This window comes from Calypte anna, chromosome 3, assembly GCF_003957555.1.
Source record: "Calypte anna isolate BGI_N300 chromosome 3, bCalAnn1_v1.p, whole genome shotgun sequence".
NCBI classification, from domain to species: domain Eukaryota; kingdom Metazoa; phylum Chordata; class Aves; order Apodiformes; family Trochilidae; genus Calypte; species Calypte anna.
The window spans coordinates 38,926,141-38,947,107 of record NC_044246.1 but is presented as its reverse complement, the minus strand read 5'-3'; the positions used below and the strand labels follow the sequence as shown (position 1 = coordinate 38,947,107).

The following is a 20,967-nucleotide window of genomic DNA, read 5'->3' as shown; positions in this document are numbered from 1 at the left end:
CAAATGAAAGCACTTTCCAATCTTCAATAGAAAAGCTATTTAGACTTTAGTCCTATCCTACATGCAAGTCTTACATGAAAAGGACTACTGTCTATTAACAAGTGTGTGGAATATTTTCTGGTTTAGTATTTTTCATTTCACTACATGTGTGTAGATCTGTATGCATGTGTGACACCACATCCAGCTTACATACACCTTCTGTGTTGGTTTAAGTGATAGAGAGAAGGAGTAGAGGTGAATCAACAACCTCAGCACCTTATATGAGCCCTGTCAAGACCAAGATCAAGTTGAGAAACAGACTTCCTCTTCAGTTCAGCTGTGCAGAAAATTGTCTTCTGTTTTACTCCTGTGCAGGAACCATCACATAAACTGCATCCCCTGCACTGAATTAGGTGTCAGAGAGACATCTAATCTGAATAAAATGTGAAGCTAATGTGGAGTCACTGGATCAAAAAGGTAACCCTTTTCTCAGCTTGATTAAAAAAATCTTTGAATATATCCCATCTGTAATCCTTTTAGGGGTTTCTTTTAACCTCACCCCTTTCACAACAACTCTTTCTGCAAGATGCAGCAAGATCCCCGGCAGTGCTTTCCTAAGCTGTTAAAAACCACACACAGAAGAGTCCCTTATTGTGCTTGACAAGATACAAATCTGACTTCTAAGTGTACCTGACAGTGGAAACTTATGGCCAAGCTTGCAGTTTTAAGCATTATGATGACAAAACAACATTGTTAGGGCTTATAAATGACAGCTAAGCTTGACTTTTTGACAATCATCAATAGATTATTAGTTAAGATCCAGCACGAGCTACATTTAAACCCTTTGTATGTTCATGCACTATAAGCACTCTAATACAGTTTGCTACCAAAATGCCATCACATATAATAGAGGAAGGAAACCACATATCATAAACAGCAGTCATTTCTCTCTCACAGACATGCATGCACATATATACACACAGTATGGATAGCTTAATACTGGATGTGTATACAGCTAAGAAATCAGAAGATATACACCATACTGTATTTTGTTGGAATACTTAATAGATAATGTATGCTTCAAATAACATACCAGCATATTCCATCATTCAGACTACAGTCTCTCTCATCTTGGAAACAGGACTACTAAAAACTACTGAAAACCTAAAAAATAAATTTTAACTGGAAGCAGGTAATGAGTAATCAAAGAGTACTACCTCAGTATAGCTCCATGAAGATATTTGTAAAACCATATTTTCTTTTAAATTCCTCAAGAAAACTCACCAGCTCTAAGGGTTTTCAAGTCATGGAACAGCAACAGATTTTAATATTCTTTTTCATCTTAACTTGGAAACACTTTATTTTGGACAGGAAACCTGATGCAAGTTACAAAGAATGAGAGAATAATTAAGGTTTGTGCAGATCTGCCATCTCCAGTATTGTAAAAACATCCTTTAAACATCCTTTAAACAAGCATAGTTCTATTCCATTGTTAGTATGACTGACCACAGTTAAATTTTGGACTTACTTAAACTTGAGAAAATGTTTTAGTTAAAAAAAAAAACAACAAAAAAACATATTTCCATTTGTATTATGCATAGCATTACAAACCATTCCTCCAATTGCTTTTAACAACGCTCATCTATTACACAGAATATCAAATTAAAATATTTCTAAAGAATAATTTGAAGTTAAAACATAAGAGGTTACTCTGTGACTGTAACTAAGGACAAATATATCTGATTATAGGTCTCCCTCATGATTTTCAACCTTAGGTACTTTGCATGAGCATTTACCACCACCCAGACAATGCCCAGCTGCTGCCCAGCTCCCACAGCCATAATCAAGATGGTTTCACTGCCAGAATAAACAACACAGGCACCTTTTAGCATCATTGCTGGTAACTTCTCAGGACTTACAGGTGTCAAAACCTATTTTATCTGCCAGCTCCTACACTGAATCCCTGTCAGCACTGGTTCAAGAGGGATGTGTCTCATTAATGCCAATTACTTACACCAGGCAGACCTTAACTGCTGTACCTTGAGTCACTGCACTGTCAGTGACACATGCAATTATACTATATAGACTTCAATTCAGAGGAAAGTGTGTGCACATGGGGGTCCTGCCTTAGCTGTTCCCCACCCTGTCTCTTCAGCAGTCCTCAAAAAGCACACTTTTGCCCAGCCCCTTTTTTATTTACAGAATGTGCCATCTCTACGCAGTTCTACAAGAAGCAGTGTGTTTAAAGTACAATGCCAAGGGGGGGGAAAAGTTATGTAAGACCTGACTCCAGCTTTCACTGGTAACCACAAATTATTTGCTATTTCAACACTGAAATCTCCAGCTAACAAAAAGCAGAAAAGTTTTCTAAGAACGTAGAATGTAAATCATAGCTGCTCTGTGCCAGTGGGTAATTTAATTTATATTACTATGATCATTCACCAAGTAAAAAAAAAACCAAACAAAAAACACACACACAAAAAAACAAACCACCAAATTTATTTTCTTCTGTAAAAGAACACCATTAAATGTAAAAAATTTCCTCACATTATGTATTTTGAGATTAAAACATGCTTTTTCTTTTTGTTTTTTCTCCCTCCCCCCTCCGCCTACCACTAGGAAGTACTGCTTATGGAAAACAGACCATATTACAAGCATACAAATCCCATCCCCAGCAGCTGGTTACACCTTTCTTTCCAGAGGCTGGGCAGCTGCTTTCAAATGACAAGAAACAGATTTGGTCATGCTGACTTCTTGTATTCACTTTCAACACATACCCACTGTATCTTCAAGTATAATTCAGCCACTAAAAATATGACTTCAAATACTATTTCCTTAATGGAACAATATCTGATAATCTGGAAAGTTTTGTATTGGCTTAATTAGATCCATTAGACATGTGCCTTGGTACACAGAACAGGAAAACAGGCTTAAATTCATTATCTCATTTGAGAAATAAAGCCTGACAAGCATGCAGTACTAGTGAGAAACGACAACTGGTAAAACCCACTGGGATAAAAGAACACACTTCATTTCCAGAAATAAAACATTACTTGTCAACCACTATGGAAGAGCTCCAAGAGCTGGCTATGCCAGCATGTGCAGGCATTTTCTCCAGCTGACCCTCGAAATTGCAGGCTGCTGCCAGCCTGAAGCAGAAAGAAATCACAGGCTCAAAGAAACAAATAATTCAGTGTCATGTCCCATACTAATGAATTTGCCTCTTCAGGATTTTGTTAGGTGGGGGTGAGAGGGTATATCACAGCCCTTGTAATTCAGACTGTTGGAGCATATGGATGGAGAGAGTGGATCAGCTGCAGACAGGAATACTGTCCCCAGAGACCCTGCTCAGCCAAAACACTTTGATCACTCAAAGCCAGCTGCTGTTAATGTAAGAATACTGTGCATTTCTTTCACTTATGATCCTTAGAACAAAAATTTACCGGATTTGGGGCAAACAGGGGGTGTCTACTGCATGCAGCTTTGGGGTGTGCAGCTTCTTTCTTCTCGTCTAAAAAGAAAGATAATCCTGGAAAAGCAGCAGAGGAACAGAAGCATCTCCCATCATCTTTGGGGACATAAAGATCCTAGTGACAGTAACCAATTTGTCCAAGTCAGCTCAGTATGTTCTTCTGCAAATAGTAGCTTCAGACAGGAGGAATATGAGAACATCTCTGCAGCCCTGTGGTTTCTGAGTCCTCCCCTGAAGCATGTACTAACCAGCCTCTCTCCCAAAGGCTGCCGAGATATCCAGTCCTGTAATAAATAAGCTGTTCCCATAGATGTCCCCTGGACATTAGTTAGTAGACTTTCCCACGTTTCTGGAGACAGCGGAGGTTTTCAGATAGTTGGTCGGTTGTGCCTCCCAAACACTGTTTATTAAAGCTCAAGAGCTCTCCTGAGAATTGGAATTAAGATAAAATTAGATGCAACAGCCTGCTTGTCTGCACTTGAAGATGGTGATCCATCTTTTGGGAAAAACCCCAAAGCTACAGGCCTCTATACTCCCCCCCCCAAAACTTCAGAGTCAGAAATCACAAGTGTCCTTAACTATACATTTAGTAGTTCTACATCAGAGAGATTTTAACTAATCTTTACATCTTCATCGAATACGTGGGAGATCACACAAATTTCTTCCATTTGAGTTCCATACTATGTCCCAACATTATTTTACTTATTACTGAGCTGGAAGACACAATTAGAAGTGAAATGGGACTGTTGATAGAAAAGAAATAACTGTGAATCATTAAAAGGACAGCAATACATATGCTGTTTAATAGCCTGTAGTTTATTTTTTTTTCCCTAGAGTGTAATAGATCTTCTGCAATGTCTATTTCTCATTCCAACCTATTGATTCATTGCTGAGGAGACGCTAAACAGGTCAATGGACATTCAACAGACCTGTAAATATTTTTTAGTTTGAGTTATTCTGAATTCCATCAAGCTTTCTTCTTGGAAGGGAGGACTTGAAACAAACAGCAACAAAAAATTATGTAATTGCTACTGCAGATGGGAAAAATGTGTGTGCATGATGAAGTTTCAGACAAAATTACATCCTTCCTGCATTTCTAATCTTATTAAGCTTGATTCCACACAGACTTGTCAAATGTGCCCATGGAAAAAAAAATCCTTCTCAATGGATCACTTCCATGCTTCTCGACTGACTCCTCTGTTTTCTGCCCAAAACTGGTTCCCACCAAGAAGAAACACCCCAAAACCCCCATCTGATTTTTTTTTTTTTGTGTCTGCAAACAAGCTCACCAAACCAAATGTTCTATGCTAAAATTACTTCTCATCTGCACATGAAGTTCAGTAATGGAGGAGTAGACACACGGTTCATCTTGGCCTTGCTTACAATTGAACACAAAAGTGATCTCAGCATTAGTTTTCAAAAGGATCTCAAGTGACCATAACAATTTTCTTCAGCCTGCCTCTGCCATTTGTCTGTGTGCCTCCTAGAAACGACCAGTCTGAAACCCTCTTCCCATAAAAGACCACATCCTAAATTTATTTGCAGAAGGTGTCCTTTTCCTATGGCATGAAGTCTCATTTGATGACCAAGGAGGATGAAAGTTTGCTTAAAATAGGCAGTCACCAGACAAACCCCAACCTATGCCAAGCTCCTGTGGTCAGATCTTACTACCTGCAAACCTGCCTGTGCTGAGCCTAAAAGACTGCTGAGCTCCTCCCCACCCCAAGCTTCATCCTAAGAAACATCTTTAGCTGAAGGAAAACTGAGAACCACAGCGATTAAGTCTGTCTGGACCTACTTAGAGACCCTGTCTAGGCTGTATACCACTTAGAGAACAAGAATAAATAAATAAAAGAATACAACGAGCCCACCCACTAATAATGTTAGTCACAGCTAGATCTCCAAACGATGCCTGCTTACTCAGCTTACAAACAGAAATAAAAGCTTGAATTTGAAGCAATAAGCATAAAAAAGGAAGTGCCATCCCCTCTCTGAATACAGTTTCCAAACTACTTAAATTAGTTAAAATAAGAAGAGGAAGACATGTACAAAAAAAAAAAAAAAAAGGCAATGGGAAGCGTTTCTCAGGGAGCACAGATAGGCAGTGGACAGACAAGAGGGAGATAAAAGAGGGAACTGAAAAAAACATGGAAATGTTCTATTAATAACAGATATACTTGCAACTACAAAGGGCCATACAGAAGGAACAAACAAATACATTAAGAGGAAAAATATAAACATAAATTTACCATATTGGCCTATACTCAACTGAATTACAGCAAAAAAATCCCAAGCTTTGCTACCAGTTTTCTTCACAACTGAGACAAATTCCTTGCTACCATTTAGAAAGCATTTTGCCACTAGGGGTGGAAATAAAGAAATGTCACGTTTCCAGCAGTTCTTAAGCATGCAGCCCTGTTACAGACATATTTGATAGGTCAACCTTTTTTAAAATGAATGTGCATACACACATGCTCCTTGAACTGTGCTTTGGAATAAGTAAGTTGATTTCTTGGAGAACCCTCAAATCTCTGCAGGTTATGCTATTCAGTCTAAACTGGCTTCTTCTTTGGTCCTGAAGGACCTGGTTTCAGAAATAAGAACTCTCAACAGATGGAAGCCATTTATTGCTAAAGACAGAAAGAAAAATAATCTAAATCGGACAGAATAAATACCAGATGGCAAATAATAATAAAAAAAAAATACAAAGGAGGGAGTAAAAGCAGGAAAAGAGAGACAGACACATTGACAGTCCCGGAACTGGTGACATGACCTATACTTCCCTTAAGAGACCACATGGTCAGACTCTTTTTTCTGTTATTCTGTCCTCCCACAATAAAATAAGAGAACTGTGTTTATCAGGATTCTGCAATCATTCTGAGAAAATTACTTGCTGGTGCAGACTACTGCTTCATGTTTAGTTTCATTTCACTCCACTCAGAAAAGTTAAAAATAGAAGCTGGAGCAGCTCGCATTTTGAAGGCACATAGAAAAAAAAAAAATAAATATCCTAGCCCTTTCTGAGTGCAGTAATGGTGTAGATATTAGCAGAGTTCACTATAGCACTCTGCAGGCAGCAATCCTGCCAGTGAAATCAGGCAAAGTGTAAAGTTGCTTTATTATGAACCAAGCAGAGAAAATGTAATTAGCATAAGTAACTAAATTTCAATTTTACTTAGCCTATCTTGACTTGCATCTTAAAAGTTAATAATTAATTCGGCTAATTTCCCCCTCGGTTTACATTTGGACACCAGCTTCCTTTATAGCAATGCACAGATGAGATGCTCCAGCAGTGAGCAAGAAATATGTGGGTCCCCCTCTCAACTCTATGGTATCTTGCCATATACTCTGAAATTGAAGCTGAATTCTGACTCCAGGCTCTGCTTTCCTTCTTTTCACAGCACTTCTGTGTATTACCTCCATACTACTATTGTGTATATATACCTGTGGATTAATATCCTAGGCAACAGCTGGAGTTAAATTTTCCTACATGGAAGGAGAAGGGTTTCTGTACACCTAAACCAGGCTCACACCACAGCCCATCTTGCCTTAGCCCATAACCCTGCAGACATATTTCATAGCAGCAAAGAGATCAGCAAGTGAAGGAGACAAGTTTACAGACTACAGTTTCAAGGGAAGCAAGCAAGAGTGCTTTACCATCTGGTCACTCATCACCTCTTTTGACAACTCAAGTTACACATTGACAGGTTTGACAGGCGAGAGGTAGGCTTCCAGTGGCAGCATACAACCCAGCAGGTCTTTTCAGCATGGAAAAAATGGTTTTCCCTCCTGTCAGCTCAGTGAAATACAAAACATGTTCCCCAAACTTGCAGCAGCTATGGTGACTATTAACAGCTGAACCTTTACAGGGAAAAAGAAGCAGCAGGTCAAAGGCTTCCCTGCAGGAATCACAGCTGCTCTGAGAAGGTCCCCACACCTGCCCTGGTGCTGCGAAACAACACTTGGTGAGGAGCAAAACCCAAACCAGGGAGCTCAGAAGAAACCCTCCCTCAGTTCACCATAAATATTTAAATACCGTACACTGTATCAATAACACTCTTACAACTACATGTAATAAATGTTCTTGGGAAAAAAAACCAAACACCACCACCTAAAGACTTCATGAAAGAGCCAAAACATCCATCTGAAAGTATTCTCCAATAGAATCGCATGAAATATTAATGACAGCTTTAATTACCCCAGAGGGGGTTCTCTGTTTCTATTGGATTAGGTTCCTGACGAAGTCATCTATGGTGAGAGCTGGCCAAGGAATTAGGTTTTCCAGCAAGCTTGTAGAAACCACACCCCACACAATGTGCATCACTCTCAAGAGCCGCCCGTGCACAACAGTAGTTTGCAGAGCTTGCAGACACACACACACACCACTGAAAACAGTTTGGTGCCAAACAAAATCTAGCTTTTTGAGGCTTAACAGGTAAAAACTTTGACACTCAAATGCTCTAAGACACTGCAGTCCATGCCATCAAAAAGAAATCAATTTTTCCCATGGGCTCTCTTTTCCTTTTAGGCGAAGTAGGAGCTACCGATATTTAATAAACTCCCTACCATTTTCCACACAAACTGGAAAATGTCTCTTGCTCTTTCTATTCATTACAAGACTTTTCATAGATTTCCTGACATGTCATAAAATTAAACCTGTGGACAAAAGGACTCTTCCTGCTGAGCAAGGAACAACTGACTCTCTTCCAACTGGTTCAAAGCAAGCCTGAGAGCCAAATCCTTCTCTTTTGGTCATGCAGGAGAGACTTTATACAGTGGATGCAAAATAGAGGCATGTGCACAGGTACAGGGAGGAATCCCTAGTAACTGATGGGGGAAGAGTCCTGCAGAGTTGCATCAGCCACTCATGCCCTGGGGCTCCTTCAGAATCCCCAGGAGAGGACCATCTTCGAGGTCTCAAGAGGTCTGAAGAGGCTTAGCATCCTGTAGCCTGCCTCTTGAGGGCCCATCAGTAAAGCACAGTTCAAGCAACCTACCCTGTGTCACCTGCCTACACCAGAAAGCAAATGGTGGGCCATGCTGCAAGACCCTACACAGCCTCAGAACCACAGCACATCACCTCCATCCTCAGCAGTGTTCAAAAACTGTGTCACCAGATGGTGTTAGAAGGGCACTCGTTTCTGACCTCTCTTCTTATCGCTCCATATGTATTTTGTAAACATGCATCACGTGAACAGCTGAACATCTACTCATATAACAGCACGCTGCCTAAACATGCCATTTCTTCTGCAGAAAATGGGGGTAACATGTATTCTGCTCACTTCAAAAAAGGTAAAAATTGAGCCCAACAGAAAATGCAAAAGAAATCACAATTCAAATGCATATAATATTTGTATAATGTCTGACCCTGTAGAACGACAGGGTACTTTTACAAACTGCTTGCTAGAACAGAATATAAACTATTGTTGCGCCAGAAAACATTATAAGAATGGCACATCTGATACAACAGCCTGAAGAGAGACAACAAAGCCATGTGTAAATGTCAGACAAGGAGTAAAAATGTCTGTTGCTTACTTGCCTTTTACACAGACCCTACTTCAGTGCCTGCATATATATCTACAAAACACATTTCATGATCCTGGCAAGATAGTATATAGAGACTACAAAGGAAATAAAAAATTACCCACTAAGCTGAGGTAGGAACCTTTTGGCAGAGATCCTGAAACATCTCAACCAGAAAAAAACCCTAGCCTTATTTGGAGAAAACACAGAATTTCACTCAAACTATATTTGCATTGCCACTTGTTATTGTCAGAGGAGATACAAAAAACATTGCTTCATAAATATATTAACGTATGCAAACAGAGATAATTATAATTTTTTTTGTTAAATACTTAAAGTCTAAAAATTGTTTGGACAAGTTGATTATTACCTCATATTTTCTCTGCACAGTATATTTCATATGTTCTTTCAGTGAGATTACATTGTAGTCTTTCTTATGTAGAATCACAAATAAAACATCATTGTTAAGAAGTAAATAAAGAAGATGCTAGAGAATCAGAGGGATGAAAAATGCATTCCAAGATGAATTGTACCTTTAGAAGTAAAACAGTGCTCAGGGAGAGCAGATAAATGGATACAAAACTCCACAGGACGTTGAGAAGGAAGTTACAGACTTGTTATAAAAATATAAAACTACCAGCTTTGTAAAAGATCAAATACTCTGAATTATATCTTGGACTATGAGCTATAAGCAGGTGCTTATGCACAGTGTATGAAAGGTAAGTCCAACTTCCTTTATTCAAAGAGTCCAATTTTAAATCATTGGTACAGGAGTACAATGTACAGAATTACTTAATTTCCTTGTATGATTTGTAAGATTCAGTTTCCCTGTATATGACTGCTGTATACAATGGAAATCGTACTGTACATAAGCTTCAAGTGTTTAGAATATATAATAAATGCCTCAAAAAAGAAACTAGTTTGGTTTTCCCAATAAGGAACTCCTGATCCTTCACAGTGGACTATCTGTTTTCCAGTCTCTTTTCCACTTCTAATTTACTCCACATAGTAATCCATATATTTGTAACGACAAACACAGAATTTAAAAATGGGAAAGTTTAGGCTCTGCCTTTAAAGAAATTCACTCCATTCATCTTGATCTAAAACCAATTATATTCTAGGGATGAACTTGGAGCCTCCTCTGTAAGTTGTAGCCAACCCTTCCTGCCCAGGGAGGCTCACAGGAAACCAATAGACTGGAGTGCAAGTTGCCTGAAGTTCTTAACCTGACAACTTCTGCTCAATGACTAAAAAAAGCTCAATGACTAAAAAAAGCAGTGAACAAAAGACTTCATGTAACAATTGCAGTGCCTCTTATTTCTTTTATCAAATAAACTATCGCAAAGATCGATGTAATCCAAAGATGTTGAAGAGTTTACGACTCCATCATACTAGGTCACCAGCCTGGAAGAAATCCAGAGAGTAGAAGGCTGCAAAGTGGGATCATTACAGCCACACAGCATTTTCACCATATTAAATTTTTTATATAATCAAATTTTTTTTTAACAAGTTGCTGGGTATAGCGCATCCAGTTGCTATAAGCTAGTACCATATAAAAAATAACGTATATCATACTAAGACTATAGGTGCTAAAAACTACCAGGAATTGAAAATTTCAGATGTTCAGCTTCTAAAAAGGTTGACTTCAGTCATCCAGATTTCCTTTTCATATGCTAGCTCTGAACTTCAGTGGCTCAAGTGAATGCCACAGCTCTGCATCTTTGCTAGGGTATTGCTTATTCAGTGCATCATCCCAATGTAAAGAATACATTGACTAGAATTTTTTCCTTAATCTTTAATTACAATGAAAAAGATATATATATATATCTTGATGAAAGAAAGAAGTCTATTATCTGCTCATCTGTGTGGCAGCCTCACATGAGACTGGCAAAGTTGGATTAAGAATTTTTACTCCATTGCCAGTAACAGTACTCTCTTGGAGCGAGGAAGCACTAATCTTCCTTCACAGAAGCTGTAACAGATGCAATTTGAAAGCTTTTCCTTTTAGTCCTTCATTACACATGAAATTGAAGAAGAGAACTCAAGCTCTCCCCTTCTCATAGGCCATACTTAAAGAGGAAAGACAACTCATACTAGGCTAGAAAATCACCAGTGCTGAGATGATGGCAGTGAACGTCATTACCCCCACACTTCAGGCAATAAGGAATGGAGCATTAGTGTTACTGAAATAAAGGCATGAAACTACATGTGAAGCCCAAGGGACTCTTTTCCCCTTTTCAGATAAATTCCATACAATATGTGTTTGATGAATACTAATTAAGTATAGTAGAAGCATTTAATTTGTAGTAATGGACCCCAAAGGCAAGCTCCAACTCCCCAGTCTTCAGTCAGAGTAGACTTGTTAAATTCCAGGGAAACATTGGAAGAATCAGATTGGACCAATGAATTTAAGCATCTTCAAAATACTTGTCCCTCTGTGCACATGTGTGTGTACAATGACAAACATATGTATTCACAACATAGGCTAATCACACATGTACGTATATAACTCATGGTAACCATACCTGTATGGGATTGGTTTTTTTTTAGAAATTAAGAGTCCATTCAAAACTTGCTGGACATATTAATGATGAAAATACTGCTTACTGGCAGATGTTCTCCAAATGCAACAAACCAAACCATACATTTGGATGGGAAAAGGGAAATCAACAGAATACAAAGCACTGCGACCACCAAGGAATTCAACCTTCCCAGCAGCAGGCAGGTTCTGGAATTCCATTAACTCCCAGTTAGCAGATTTTCATAGGGCATTATAAAACTAAGACGTAATGCAGAGTCATTATGAAAATGAAGAGCCAGCACTGACCTGCCTGCTCTAGATGTGACAGATCGGGCAGCCCCCACCTCTGCAACTGGGACAAAGCAACTAGATCTCTACTTGCAGAGATATAATCAACACTGTAATTGAGGACAAACACAGAGAGAGACTTGCTTCTCGTTTGAGCAAGAGAGTTTACCACACCTATTACACATCAATGACGCAGGCCTGCCAACTTCTTTCTATTTACCTTTTTTTCCATAGGAAAGAAGAGGAAAAAGTAGTATGTCACAAAAGGTCAAGTAAACCATCAAACGTAAGGTAAGTCCTTTTCACTGAAGTGGCACGGTTATAATATATTGACACTCTATAATCTCAAACAAAGTAAGTCTTGGATTTGCCTCATTAGGTAATGACCTTTCACCTAGGTCTCATGCTTGAGTTACAGGAAATGCTAATTAAATGAACAACAGTATTATGATGCGAGCACTCCTGTTTCTGCCTGCCTGCAGGATTTTCACTTGCAGTCACACTGCAGCAGGAAGACCAAGAGGCTTGACATGTGGCAGTGTGGGTTTCTTGCTCACACACCACTGTTCAAACAGCTCAGTTCATATAGATCTGTTCGCAGAGCATCACACCATCACCTCCACATCCCACAGCTGCCAGCAGTAACACCGACTTTTACACATCTCTGCAGTAACTACAACAGCAATGAGAACAGTATTGCAAACGTGAAGGGCTTCAACAACACAAATACCAACTTTTGCAACTGGAGAAATCACCAAAAAAGGGAGTATTAAAAAATTCAGAACGATGCAGGTACATTTTTCCTTCTAGCGGATGCATGTGAGCAATAAATTGCTGCTCCAGGCAGTGAAGCACTGATCTGAATGCTCCTGCCAATGCTCTTCAGCCATGTTACATCTTGAGGCCAACCTTCCTCTCTATTTCATTCTTTTGAAGAATTTTACCCCTCTGCTTTGTATTACTTCTACAACTGCCAGCTGCACAAATCCTTATTTGATCTGACTGCACATACATATACCTCAAATCTAAAATAACTCCTTCTGGAAGCAGCAACAAGAATGCTTTGAGGGCAGTATCCATGAACATTTTCAAGACCACAATACAGCAGGTGCCAATTCAAGTAAGCATTCGATTTTCTGCCCTCCTAAGATGATGCTGAAATAAGGTTGTTGCTTCTTCTTTGCCCTAGGTTTGCATACTGAGAAGAGAAAGTGGATGCTGCAATACCAGACACTGCAGAAGCAGTGATCAAGCTGTGCTCTGATTAATGAGCTGTAAAAAAGGAGTGTTTCACTAAATTAAAAAAGACTAGGATTGTTATTTAGTTGTTTCAGGCAAACACCAATTGATAACAATAATTTTCTCAGGTATATCTGATTAAAACATTGTAGACATTCCCTCCCTCCCAAAATTCTGTGCAGCTATTATATTCTTGCCCAGTACAATAACAAACACAATTATTCATAAAAAGCACAGCTGCTGGAGTGAAAGGTAGGACAAATATTTGGGTAGAAAGCCCCTCATATGGAGACAGTCCTCCTTGATCCTGCTTTACAAGTGACTTGCTTACTTTTACCTGAACTGAGAAGACTCAGTTATCTTTTCAGTAAGTGGATGGAGGCAAATCTGCAGTACTAAATGGCAGAAAGCAGGCAGTCTCTCCTATCAGCTCTTCCCCCATGATTTCATCTCAGTCTCAGACTGAGGCTGTTCTGCCTCTCAGTCTTGCAGAAGCCCGGACAACTGCAAACCACTTGAGAGTTTATGACTCAGCTCACACACTTGAGGAATCACAAGGTATCTGGGGAGACAATTCTTGTCCCTTATCAGAATACTCAAGTCATTTATCTTCTTGCTGAAGAAGATGCAAAGGCTTTTGCCATTCTACAACTTTTTTCTGCTTTGACTTTTTCACCTAAGGGCAGAGCCTTTTTATGAAGAGCTCCCTTTATGAAGTTGCTCCCTTCTCAAAGAGGGGCAGTAATGTTTTGGGACCTCCTCTCTTGATAACAGTGGCAACTTCATAAGGAACAGACTGCAGATCCTGGCAGGAGAGTGACAGTCTTTAGGGACAGACAACTCATGATAACAAACACTGACCACCCTCCAAATCACCCAGAGTTTGCTGGTGTGTTTTACAGAGCATTTTATACAAGTCGTTTTATCCACTGAGTCTTTCCCCCCCATAAGCCTTTAAATCAGATTTTGATCAAAAGATTTCCTATTCAACAGATACGATCCCAAAGGCACCAGGGAAAGCAATCACTAAAAATAGCTGAGCCTTTGACAACACAAAAATAGCTACAAGACAAGCCTTACATACACTGTCCGTGCCAGTGGCACTGCAGAGCCAAGTAATGAGAGTACCATCAGTCTCTTGGCTGAATGACAGCAAAATGGGACATGACAGTCATTAGAAAATCTGGTAGCAACACAGGCACGATTTCTAGTGAAAACAACCAACAAGCAAGGTCTAGTGAATGTTATAAAGACATAGAGTCTGGGTGCATCTTACATGTTGAATGTTAAGCTCTTGGTTCTCACATATTACTTACTTGGAGTCTGATTAGTATTTTACCAGTGACACACCAGTGTATTTATTACTGACAGTGAAACCCTCGGTATTTGTAGAAATAAATACATATAAATCAAACGTAATAAAATATTTAGGCTCCTCACGACGAAATTTTTATTGTCGTTTAGCCAATGTAGTTTGTTCTGCAGCAGAGGAGCAAACCAGGACACTTCCAGCACACCAACAAATGATCGGGTTCAGTAAATCCAGTAGCCTACTGCCACCAAAAGGAAAAGAGTGGAATTACTCCACATAAAAAGTAACATCCCAAGAGGAACTAACGTAGTAAATTAAACTTATGTAAGATGGAGATAAATATAGTATTTTAATCAGGATTACGAAGTCTTTGAAAAAAAACAAACAAGCAAAAAAGCTGGGGGTGAGAATTTGCAAATGCTGACCATACCAGTTTCTCAATGTTCTGAAACCTTATGGTATATAGGAGGCTGGGAAGTATTAAGGCAGAGAGCAAAAACGATTGCCAGGAACATAGCAAGGGTACAGTTCTCCAAGGTCATCCTTCCTAGAACTCTGTTCTACCTTGCCAGATATTCCACACTGGAAAATAAATGAGATTTTTTTTTAAAGTAAGTTTCACTAGAGGTAAATGTAATAAGGTCAAAATAATTTCTCTATAATATAAGTTCATCATTTTAGAGATAGGTCAGATGATGAAAGCACATTGCAGATCTGCGGACAGAAGAGGAAATGGCTTTAAGAAATACATCATCATGACATATTTTATAAATACAAAACCAGGACTATTCTATATATAAATCAGGGGAAAAGGAATAGTAAGATGCTTATTGCTGCGGTAAAAATTACAAACATTTATGGGCACCATGTTTTGCACAGGTGGAATGCAGAAGGGTACAGGAAGGTCCTTCACCTGCACATACAAGCAAATGTTCCAGATCTATGATTATTGCTTAGAAGACATGAAGTACTACAGCAGTAAAGTCACATGGGCAATGCACCTCTCTCCTTCTAACCCCATCGAGAAGATGGGTGTCAGAGCAAAAATGTCCTCAGCACTCAGGAATAAGGCATTAACCTTCTCATCCAACCCTGGTGCTTACACTCCCTATGAAGTCAACAGAAGACAGGATAAGAAGGGACTTGAGCACAGACCCTATGAGGAGAGGCTGAGAGAGCTGGGGTTGTTCAGCCTAAAGAAGAGGCGGCTCAGGGGAGACCTCATCGCTCTCTACAACTCCCTGAAAGGAGGGTGTAGCCAGTTGGGGGTTGGTCTCTTTTGCCAGATGACTTTCAACAAGACAAGAGGGCATGGTCTTAAGTTGTGCCAGGGGAAGTTTAGGTTAGATATTAGAAAGAATTTCTTTACGGAGAGGGTGATCAGACACTGGAATGGGCTGCCCAGGGAAGTAGTGGATTCTCCGTCCCTGGAGATATTTAAAAAGAGCCTGGATGTGGCACTCAGTGCCATGGTCTAGCAACCGCAACAGTGGTTCAGGGGTTGGACTCGATGATCTCTGAGGTCCCTTCCAACCCAGCCAATTCTATGATTCTATGATAAGACATCTCATGTTTCCCACGCTGACCATACAAAGGATCTGGGCTTTTAAATTTTGTGTTAGTAAACAGCATGGCAACCTCCCAGAAAATGTATTTGGTGTGATTAGTTATTAAATCCATGAAGATTTGGTGTGATTAGTTATTAAATCAATGGAGACATAGAAGTTACCCATCTTGTGAATTTCAGATGCAGATCACTGCAGACAAGGGAAAAGGCTGCATAAGCAGCTACTCTGGCTTTCTGTTGCTCTTCTGTTTGCTCCCCTTCCTCCACCACCCAGAGGGAGATGGAAAAAAATAGTAAAAATAAAATCACAAAAAGAAAACGCAAACATTGCTGTTATTTTAAACATGCAGATTTTTCTCAGTGAATTAATGTCATGACTGGAATAAATTTGTTGAGAAATTCATGTGACGATTGACAAGAAAGGGGCAACACTTCAAGTGGAGCTCGCTAGACACACTAGCATACAAGATGTGCATGTCCAAAGACTAAGAGGTTATAGTAAACACAGGGGAACATTTGCAAAGTGTGTTATTATCAGCAAATAAAATGTAACACAAAAAACACCCTTATTTAAATTCACAGAGATACCAAAAGTATTACAGTCAACTCTCAGAACACGTATGTGTTTTGCAGTTCTCAGCTACTCAAAAGATTTAGCAACTTGCAGGGCCCAGACAGTTTTCCCCACACCCTCCTCCTGCCAAACAAAAGGGAACAGCTCACACCACATCTTGACAGAATCACAGAACAGCTCCAATTGGAAAGGACCTTAAAGATAATGTTTCCAACATCCCTGCATGGGCAGGGACACCTTCAAATAGACCAGGATGCTCAAAGCTCCATCCAGCCTGGCCTTGAACACTTCCAGGGATGGGGCATCCACAGCTTCCCTGGGCACCCAGTGCCAGTGTCTCACTACACTCACAGGAAAGGATTTCTTCCTTGCGTCGAACCTAAATCTCCCCTCTTCCAGCATTAAACTATTACACCCTGTGCTTCCTATCACAACAGGCCTTGCTAAAAAGTCCCTCCCCATCTTTCCTGTAGGCCCTCTTCTGGTACCGGAAGGCCACAATAAAGTCTTCCCAGAGCCTTCTCCTCTCCAAGCTGAACAACCCCAACTCTCTCAGTCTGTCTTAGTAGGAGAGGTGCTCCAGCCTCTGATCACCTTCATGGCCCTTCTCTGGGCTCACTCCAACAGCTCCGTGTCCTTTCTGTATTGGGGGCTCCAGAATTAGACACAGTACTCCAGGTGGGATCTCACAAGGGCAGAGGGGGAAAAATCACCTCCCTCGACCTGCTGGCCACGCTTCATTTGATGCAGCCCAGGATACTGTTGGGGTGCAACTTTCTGGGATGCAAACGCACACTGCTGGCTCATGTTTTGCTTCTCATTAACCAAATGCCTATGTGATAGCTTCAGACAAGTCAGTTCATGCAAGAGTCAGAGATTTCTAGGGTAGCTGAGAGAACTGAAAACGAGGTAATGTGAACAACAATGAGGACAATGGATTTTCCCACTAGGTGGGTGGAAGGAAAGTTTAAGGTTAAGCCTCTCTATTTCCAAAGCACAATTCCAATAACCTTTCCTCCCCATATTGGGAGTCAAGAAAAATAGAGCCCTTAAAATTTCCAAAGCCAAGGGATTTTTTTAGGATGCTCTAGAAGAGAGATCCCATAAGTAACCACAGGACTTAGGTGTTGATTCCTTAAAATCATGCACTAGAAATAAGCACCTCAAAACCCATGCATACTTTACATCAAGTTGTATCTGCACAAAGGAGTTTAGGCATTACTTAGATCAAAACTTAAAAGTTGAAGTGTGCTGAACTTCATTGGCTTTGGTTATTTCCCAGGAATTCTTTCCATAAGGAGTGGGGAAGAGTGGTGGCCATGAAGACCGTAAGACACCCCTGTTACAGCGAGATGATCATTTACATTCAAAGGCAGGACTCTGAAGACCAGAGCTGTTAGTAGTTTTTATTCTTAAAGAAGAACGTGATACCCTTTCCTCAAAATATTTTCATCCTCCTAAGCATATGACTGTGTCACAACAGTAAAATTATCCAATAATTTTAATCAACTGCGTTCTCTGGGGCCTGAATTAACATTATGACCCCAATATAACATCTCAACAGTCCTTGAATAAGAGTTGTCTTTGAGAAGGAAAGAGAAAAAAACCCAACAAAACAGAACACAGACAAAACCAGAGAGTCTCAAGTCCTACGAGAATCAGACTTTACGATTAAGTTGATAGTACCCATTCCTGGCTTTTCAGGGCACCATCTGAATTTCATCAGTAAAGAAACAATGGATTCTTAAAAAAAAAAAAAAAAAAAAAAAAAAAAGAGAGAGAGAATGTAAGTCCAAATTGTTTACCTAAGTTTCTCCAGCTATTTCCACTAGATGTGGCACTGACTTTTCTTCTGGTCTCAAACACATCATATTGACTGAAGAGATGTCACATTTCAGTGATGGCTAAAGAACTACCCATTTCTGCAAACAGATTATTTATATGAAGTTATAATTTATATGAAGTTATTATACTGCAGTATTGCATTGAACTAAGCAGAAAAATACTACTTGTGTTTGCCAGTTACTAGCCCCGTCTCCTGGAGGTAAGTCAAAAGCACCAAGGGAAAAAAATAATAATAAAAAAATATATATAACCATTAGGTCTGAAAAACAAAATTACTCCAAGAACAAATACGATAGGTATCACAATAAAATTTTGCTCACTCAGATTTAGAGAGGAATCTAATTCCAAAAATAAAATTGAACAAAGAATCAAGAATTGAACTGGAATCTACAGCAGTGTTGAAGTATCAACCAGAATGCACAGTAGAAAAAAAAAAAAAAACAACAAAGGAAAGATGTGGGCTGTATCTTTTTCTAAAAAAACATAACACAGCAGCAAGTCCTTTTGTTTGTTTTTTTTATTTAGTGATGCTGAGACTGACTGTCAGCAAGAACTCCAAACTACGTCAGGACTCCTCACATCTTTTAGCGATGGATTCAGACAGTGATCCTCATTGAGATTTTGTTCTTGGGTCCTAGTAACACAGTTCACCATTACCTCAAGAGATACAGCAGAGAACATAGTGTGACCAATGCTAAGAATCTCTACTGTTCAGTGTATCAACAGCCATTGGTTTCAGTTGATTTCAGCATGCAGGCAAAACAGCTACTGAGGAAAGAGCACATCTTACTTCCCTCTCCCCTTCAACTCCTGCCTATGCAGTCCCAACTGTCCTCTTTAATCATCTCTGACACTCATCAGATCTTTTCATGAGACAGTTCAAATTCAGGAACTTCACGGGAATTCTCTTTTTCTTCCTCCCTTTGAATTACTCAGTAACCTCACAGAGAACTGTCAGCTCACGGACAGGTCCAGCAAGTACCACAGCTGTCAAACTTTATGAATAAGAGGCACTGGATGTGGTGAATGTGGCTAGACCCCCCCATTTTGGCAGAACACGTGGCAGATGCTCTGCCCACCCAAGGCAGTTGTCCTCGGGCATCAGCAGCAATAAAGAAACAGACACTTGAAGTGGAATGCTCCACACCTGCAGTCCCTTAGCTGATGCACAAAGAGGGAGGCTGCTGCTATCAGCCCACAGCGTAGTTATGAGAGAATAAGCCTCCTTCTCTGATGAATCTAGTGATGCTGCACTTAACCATTTGGACATTTAAAGCAGCAGCTAACTCTTCATCTTCTGAGCTAGCATGTGTGCTTGCACTAACATACTGACTCCTGATACAGAAGCACCGATATATAGAGAATAAATAAATAAATACCTTGTAACAAATAAGAACACGGATAAAAGGAAGCAAAGCCAATTCCTTTTACGCTTTCTGATACTTTTCTCATCATACAGACTACTAACACAAGGGAACCCTAGGTATTCTTCAGAGAACAGTAATCCAAAAGATAATACACTGGAAAAAATGAAGCAATACAAAACTGCAGCAATACAAACCTCATGCAGTAAAAATAACGTGTATTGACAGGGAAAGTAAAGCAAACAAGTATCTTGCAGCTATACAAGTACGTTAAAAAATGGCCACTTTAGAAAGGGAAAAAGACACTACAATAAGCTCACTGTTGAATTTGGGAACAAAAAAATCATTCAGACAAAACCGTGCTATTGCATTTAGTTATTTTCCTCACACGAGCGTATTAAAAACCTATCGACCAAGAGTCACCAACCCCGCAAAACAGTGGCAGCTTTAACCACCGGGGGGCAGCGGCCATCCAAGCACTCTGCACCTGGAGGCTGCCTGTTGTGCTACACCGAGATGCTGGAAACGACACTGCACTTCTCCCTCTGAATGGAGGGCGAAAAATTCCCATTCCGGAGAAAAATACCTTCTCCTCTCTTCCACACAAAGCAAAACCCGATTGCTATTGAAAATAGCTTGCTTCATAACTGGTGATGCTTCTCCCAACGCACAGCTTTCCTGTAAGAGATCTGTATTTTGCCTACAAGCGGGCACTTCAGTAAGAGATGAAGCCAAAGGTAAGGAGGGACGCCTTCCTCCTTCCGAGCAGGGCAGGGCTGTGCCAGAGACCCCGTCCCACCACCTCCAGCCCCGCACCACGAGTGCCCGGTACCGCACCCCCGCACCAGAGACCCCCGGGCAGGAAGGGGCTCGTCCTTGCGCGGAGGAGTACGCCGCGCACCCTGAGGCCGACGAAACAGCTTCTTCCCCCAAAGTCAGCCCCCCAGAGCGGAGCCCCGTCCCGGCCGGTACCTGGAGGAGGCCGCCCATCTTGGCGCGCAGGGCGCGGAACTCCTCCGGCGCCGCCTCAGGGTAGAGCTGCCCGCGCAGCAGCTCTTCCGTGATGTCCGCATTGCCGTAGTAGGTTGTCTGCGCGATGCCGCTGAGAAGCCCGCTCAGCAGCTTGGAACCCTCGGGTGGCGGCGGCTGCTGCTCCGGAGCCGCCATAGCGAAGCGGTGGTGATGGGGAGGAGGGAGGGGGGCAGCGACCGTTGACTCCGCCCGCTGGCGGCGGCTCGTTGTACGGCGGCCGCGCTGAGACAGTCCCCGCGCCTTGCCCCGGC

At 40.7% G+C, this 20,967-nt stretch overlaps 1 protein-coding gene across 2 annotated transcripts in view; it reads right to left on the bottom strand.

The window, feature by feature from the left end:
* COMMD1 (copper metabolism domain containing 1) overlaps window positions 1–20,883 on the bottom strand; it is an 80,827-nt gene extending 59,944 nt beyond the window's left edge. For both annotated transcript variants that reach the window (XM_030448578.1, XM_030448579.1), the window contains exon 1: window positions 20,657–20,883. In XM_030448578.1, coding sequence (XP_030304438.1) covers window positions 20,657–20,851 — 195 coding nt within the window. In that variant the 5' untranslated portion in view covers window positions 20,852–20,883. The remainder of the gene's footprint in view (window positions 1–20,656) is intronic.
* Between the last annotated feature and the right edge of the window lie 84 nt (window positions 20,884–20,967).